We start from the raw sequence: 7084 nt of genomic DNA, 5'->3' as shown, positions 1-7084 counted from the left end.
CAACACGAACAGACATGCTCAATAAAAGTCATCATTATATCTCAGTTTCTATAAAGAACATTTTAATATATATCATTATATACGTTGCAGTAACATTATTTTATATAAAAAAAATACCTATTTATACAAGAATTAAGTACCGAAATTGGCCACAATTACATATAAACGAAAAAACAACAAAACAATCAAAAACAGGAATAAAACCATTTTGGCATCGTATCTGCTTAATTTTCAATAAATTACGGGAGCGGGGTGAGCGGCGCGGGGCGATGGCGCGAGTCCGTCGCACCGCGCCGCTACGCTTCGTCGGGCACTTAAATTAAAAATTGCACCTATTGACTCAATCGTATTCCCTCACTGAACGAAGCTTCGACCCGATTCGTATGCTTCACTTTCAACCTCATCACTAATAGTAAGTTTACAGTAGTAGCAACGGTTTAAAATTTAATCCACACCACGACTAATCCCTACCTGTCGGCAGGCATTATGAACATCGTTACTTTATAATATCTATAAATAAATTCGATGAAATTGTCTCTCGTGTATACGTGTAGCGCGGGGCGGCCCTCGCCGGGCGCCGGGCATGTCGGACTTCGGCGGGCGCACTCGTACTTACCACCGGCGGCGGCGACGGCGGCGACGGCGACGAGCGCGCCCATTCTCGTTGTCGCGAACTGTCTCCGCATTGTCACACACTACGAGGTCACTGGCTCCGCGGCCGCACGCCAATTAGAGAAAAACAACTGAAACTGGGCTTTCGCGAACTATATACAGTGCGACGACCGCGGCACGCCCCTTCGGCGTGTATGTACAGCTATGTACAGGTCCCGCGGGCGGCTAGTGCGGCTCCGCGTAGAAGGGCCGCGGCGGCGCCCACGGGGCGAACTGTTAGTGCGCCGCAAGCGTGTGCGCGCTCTGTAGGCCGTGTTGCGGATGCTGGGAGTGCGGCGCGTGCGGCGCGTGCTGACCGTGCTGCCCGTGCGGCGGTGACAAAGCGGGCGAGTGCGCGTGCAGAGGCGGAGACCCATGCACGTCGTGCCCATAATGCCCGTGACCCATGCCATCTAGCATCTCTCCGCCCAGTGTGTTCGGCGGTGTCATCCTCTTTTCCTTTTGCCGGCGGTTACAGAACCAGACTCGCACAACTTCCTTCTCTAGCTGTAAACTGTCTGCGAGGCTTGTTATCTCCTGAGCGGAGGGTTTCGGTTGCTTATGGAAGTGCTGTTCGAGCGCTCCTTTTACTGACACTTCGATGGAGGTGCGCTTCTTTCGCTTACGACCCTGCGCGGCTATTTTATCGATACTGGTGGGACTCCCTGTCGTCGAATCTGCCTCTTCAAGCCACTTTTGTAGGAGCGGTTTCAACTTACACATATTTTTAAAACTGAGCTGCAAAGCCTCGAATCGGCATATCGTTGTCTGAGAGAAAACGTTTCCATAGAGTGTGCCGAGCGCGAGACCTACATCTGCCTGGGTGAAACCGAGTTTTATGCGACGCTGCTTGAACTGTTTGGCGAAGGCCTCTAGGTCATCACTGGTGGGCGTGTCCTCTTCTGGCTGATCGCGCTCAAGTGCGTGATGATGATGAAGTGGATGAGGCGAGGGTTGCACATCACGTAACATGTGGTGCTGGTGCATGGGCACCGGGTAGCCGCCGTGCAGCGCCACCGGTGAGCCTGCACCGTAGTGCGCAGAAACAACTGGCGCATGCCAGCCATGGCTTTGCAGGTGTCGATGTTCGTGCGGAGCTGCAGGTGGTTTGATGTCGGGCTGGTGCGCGTGAGCGTGATGCTGGTGCACGGCCCAAGGGTCGGCCGGCGGCAGGGAGGCCCATGGGTTTATACCCACGGGCGCACCCGGAGACGGTGAACCGCCGGCGTGTAGATGGTGCTGGTACTTCATATCGGCGGGCTCGGCGCTACGCGGCGAGGCGGCATGGTACCCGCCGATGCTGCCGAGATCCAGCTCTCCCGGCATATACGTGGTCGCCGCCATGGCGCCGTACCTCAGATCCACGGTGGACGGCGTCTTGCCGGCTCGAAGGCTCTCGAGCCTTCACCTGGCGCACTTTTTCGCGAAACAAGCGCGTTAATCGCGCGGCGCTGCGGTAGCGGCGGGGGCCACCTCACATCACCGAATTCAACAACGAGCGACATGCGCGTGCGTGCGCGGCGGCAGCACGGAGCGGACTGGGCTCGAAGCGGTGGCGGCGCACCGCGCGCCGGCGCCGGAGAGGGGTGGCCCCGCCCAGCGCCGCCCGCTAATGACGCCGTAATTGCGCGCCGCCCCGCGCTCCCCGCTTGCCTCGACCCCCTTTATCCGCCCCGCTCCCCGCACCGCCTCGCCTCGCCGCCGTCGCTACATCGCTACACGGCTCTGCCGCGGCTCGCTTCTCGCGATGCGAGCTCTATCACTCACACCTTGTTATTTACAAACATAATCGCTACAATTTCTGGGACTTACAGTAGAGCCGCTACTGATACTTAATAAACGCTCCTGCTACACGACTGTCCTATACACATACATGTGCTTTTTTTTCCTTGTTTTCAATTATACTCACTTCGATATTACCTATTATTTATTATGTGTATGTAAATGTAAATAAATGTTTAATGAGAAAAACACATTTGCATTTATGGATCCGACTCACATCCTAATATGATTTAAATAATAATTGATCTTAAAAGCGAAAGTAATAAGCTTATTATAAAGTATAAATAGCTCATAATGAAGGTTTTGTTTGATTTTATAATTTAAATAATTACCATTACTAAATACATAATATGTTCAAACTATTATAATGATGATAAATTAATTTTAAATATTTAAATATTAAAAAAACAAAAATGGAGAACGAAAAAAAATACATTAATGTTACCGATCTAGGAATTAAGTTATACAGGTACTAAAAAAAACTGAACTGGTTAGGTATATTTATGAAAGTAACAATCGTGCGTGCATCTTTGTCGAATCGATTCAATACTCATATAAAATGATTAATGGACATATTTAGTTGCGTAAATGTAATCGAAATTTCCTAATAAATGTGTAAAACGTTGAATATTGTAGGGAATAGTGTTTTCTGTGAATCAAAAGATTGGAAATTTTAATTCATTTACAGAAAAGGCATGTTATGAATAATCGAAATTGTATCGATTTTATTAACGAGTTTGGAACGCGTTTTTTTCAAGCGGTTAAATTCGACAGTGGCATGGAATTAGTTGTTAGTAATACGACGGCAGGAATTTCTTCATATACATAATCAATAGATTTTTTTTTCATATCATCATCATTTCGTCAATGGAAGGTTTTTCGTGTTTTTTAAGAATAGCTTTTTTTATTATTACCTATTATGCGAAGACACAAAATAAATGGAATGGAATAATTTAAAATGAAACGTAAATAATTATTAAAATTAAACTAACTATAAAATGTACTGTTAAGTAAATTTACAAGTTATTTCACAAATCAATGTTAAGTTATTTTACAAATTAATATGTAATTTTCTTTATAATAAATAAAAAATATATACATTGAAAATAATTCGTAATGGTAGTAGGATTAACTGGCACCATAATTTTAAACGATGGTGCTAGCGCCATCTATGATTGAGTAGAAGAACTATAAGTTTATAAATTAACAATGTTCAACTTTCATTTATTAATAAATGTTATAAGTATCTAATAAATGTTGCTTACTATATATTTTCATAATTAATATGTACTAATTAAATATTAGAAAATAGCATGTTATTTACTATAATACTTTTCTTTTTTTTACCTTAAAAGAACTATAATTTTTATTTAATAATTGTTATCTTAAATAAATAGCTCATTAACAAATTACATAAATATTTTCTGACGAAAAGTTTTTAAAATAAAAATTCAATTAAATTCAACCATACGCTTCCGCCATCTAGTGTTGTATAGCAGAACTAAGTAAAAGTACCGTCGCATCGGGTGAAATTCCTACAAACGCCACTGTTTCAATTGTCCTTTTTATCTTAATTCACCGCTAGAGAGGGTTCGTTATTTAATATAATCATATTTTTATAAAAACTAAACAATTTTATTACAATAAGTTTTTTTTATAACTTATACATCAATAGAGACAGTTTCTGGGTAACTTGACTGAGAAGAAGCTCGGTTCTAATAAAACTGTATATATTTGTAAATAATGTGTTTTTTCAGGCAGTATACTTTTAGTGAAATCCTTAGTCGATTTCGATAAACATGAAATAAATATCTATGTCTACAAGAATTGTTAATATAATATTTTAATATTTCCCTATATATAAACGGCAGTAGTGAGCTCCTTATCATAATATATATAGACCATCTTACTATCTTTTAAAACAGAACATTTAATTATTTTTTTTACATAATGCACATGTTGTAAATTATTTTTATCAATCATGTATATATACCTAATTGATTATAATATAATAAACCTATACTTAAATGTAACAAAAAAAACGTAATAGAATCAATCAATAATATATCGAATAGGATTTATGTTTAAAGGTCTGGAAATTAAATAGATGTTTCAAAAAATAAAACCCTAGTCTACATCTTCGTATTGGAGCTCATTCCATTATTCCTGAAAATGATTCTATTACCATTGATATATTTACTATTATTGTTTTCAATGGTATTGTATGTATAACGGTATTGCTATGACGCAATCTCTCTTAATATAAAAATATGTGTTATGGTGATTGATTCAAGCTGTATTTCTTTTAGATATTATATTTATTTTATTTATATAAAACTAATAGAAGATGACTTGGTTGTAGGGCTTGGTACCTAGCCAGACGGTGGGTGGGCCAGACACCCATCATTTATTCAACCCAAGCAGGAACACTTAGTACTTTTATGTTTCAGTTTGAAGGGTGAATGAGCCAGTGAAACTACAGGCACAAAGGACTTCTTAGTTCCCAAGGTTGGTGATGTATTGGCGATATAAGTACTTGTTAAAAATTCCTACAGCGCCAATATCTATGGGCAGTGGTGATCAAGTAGTCATTATAAAAACACTGATTAACTACAGGACTCAGAGAGCAAAGGACTGTTATCCCAGCTAACTTTGTCTTATAAAAACTGACGGATAGATGAACAGATTACTTATATTCAATTGACATCAATGGAGAAAATACATGTACTAGTTTATAACTCTACACTTGAATTACTGTAGTTAATGTTTCCGACCTAATAAAAACCAGTTAGAAATATTTAAAAATCACTTTATTCCATTTAAAAAAAGAATTCATCCTAAGTTTCAAATATCTGAACAAATAAATATCTTTCTAGTATATGATTAAAGTATAAGCTTTTTTTCAATTGGACAATATTAAAGCTATAAGAAATAGGAATATGTTAAGGGCGTGCGGGGATACTCTACTTACTAGTCCAGACAAACAAACATTTAAATCGAAATTTGAACGAACTGTTTAAGATATCATAAAACTATTCAACAAGTAAATTAACAATGGTTATCCAATTAATAACACAAATAGGAACATTCTTTTTTAAATCAAATTTATAATTTAAAAAAAAATCAAAACAAAGATATGTAATCTAATTTAAAGAGTCGTAAAAGATTTTTGCTACACGGTTTAAATGTCTAATTGACTGGAATATACTCTATACAATACTTAAACGAATCTTTTGGTTTGTAAGATTCCCACATGTAGAGGAATGAGGACCATGTTGTGAGCAAGGTCTTGAGCATGGATATGGATATAGAGGTAGGGGACGACCAAAGACACGATGGATGCATTATGTGAAAGACGATATGGTTAGAAAGAAAATTACATATAAGATGACGTCCGACAGAGAATTATAGAAGAAGAAGACATGCTGCGCCGACCCCAAGTAAAATTGTTATAAGGGCAGGAGGATGATATGATGATTTTTAATTTACTTAAGTAGGGCTTTGTGCAAGCTCGTCTGGGTAGGTACCACCCACATCAGATATTCTACTGGCAAACAACAGTACTCAGTAGGTATTGTTGTGTTCCGACTTGAAGGGTGAGTGAGCCAGTGTTACTACAGGCACAGGGACATATCATCTTAGTTCTCAGGGTTGGTGGCGCATTGGCAATGTAAGGAATGGTTATTTTATATAGTGCCATTGTCTATGGGCGGTGGTGAACACATACCATCAGGTGGCCCATATGGTCGTCCGACAACATATTCCATAAAAAAATACTTCTTATAGCACGAAGAGCTAGTAACAAATGGATATAAATATTTACATTCCGTCGAAACAGTTTGCAAGGAACAACGTTGAACTGAAGCTAAAGGTATTAAAAATAATTCTGTGTTAATAAGGTACTTAGATAAATAATTACAAGGTGTAAATATAATCATTAGAATACTTATAAGACAATTATATCCCATTATGTAGTAACTTAATTTATTCTATTTATTATTGAAGTGTTCTGCAGACGAAGCGAGTTTTACCCGCTTTTTTGGATTACACCTGTCAATTTCAAATGGTAAATGGCTCCTCAGAGTCATAACGTCCAGTTATATTTAATATTTAACCTTTCTTTGTAAGGCTCACCTTATATGTTTTAAAGTACAAAAAAAAATACTATGAATGTTGATATAAAATAAAAATGTTTATTTAACGATTTATTCAATAATCAACTTATTAGTAATAATTTTGTTCAGAAAACGATATTTTCTATTAACTATATGCTTTTTTTTAAAAAGGCGACTTCTGAGCCTTATTCGGACCTTACCTATAACTGAAGCAATTGTTCAATATAATACAGAGTCGCAAGATTTATTATATACCTACATAATTAATATTTTTTCGTAATATATTATTTTAATTTATAAGTAAACAAATAATGAGCTTCAATAGCAAGGCATCCGCCGCTAAGGGATGCATCACAAGTTCATTACCGACCCTTACTCTTTAGTCGTCCCCAATCCAAACACAAGCTTTACGCTAAACTGGCCTCCCCAATTATTATTAGAAATATATTAAATCATATAACATATAAAAGAATATTAGTAATTTATTATAATTAAATATTGTTTCGTTAAATGGAAAGGATTATTAGTAAATAAAA

General features: G+C 38.4%; 1 protein-coding gene across 1 annotated transcript; it reads right to left on the bottom strand.

Annotated features, from left to right (window-relative positions):
- Positions 1-592: 592 nt before the first annotated feature.
- On the bottom strand, positions 593-2208 carry Vvl (ventral veins lacking). Its single transcript, XM_026630004.2, has one exon. The coding sequence runs from the start codon at positions 1993-1995 to the stop codon at positions 889-891; it is 1107 nt and encodes a 368-aa protein (XP_026485789.1). The 5' UTR covers positions 1996-2208; the 3' UTR covers positions 593-888.
- Between the last annotated feature and the right edge of the window lie 4876 nt (positions 2209-7084).

Source organism: Vanessa tameamea, chromosome 6 (genome assembly GCF_037043105.1).
Source record: "Vanessa tameamea isolate UH-Manoa-2023 chromosome 6, ilVanTame1 primary haplotype, whole genome shotgun sequence".
NCBI classification, from domain to species: Eukaryota; Metazoa; Arthropoda; class Insecta; order Lepidoptera; family Nymphalidae; genus Vanessa; species Vanessa tameamea.
This window is presented reverse-complemented; position numbering and strand designations above follow the sequence as displayed.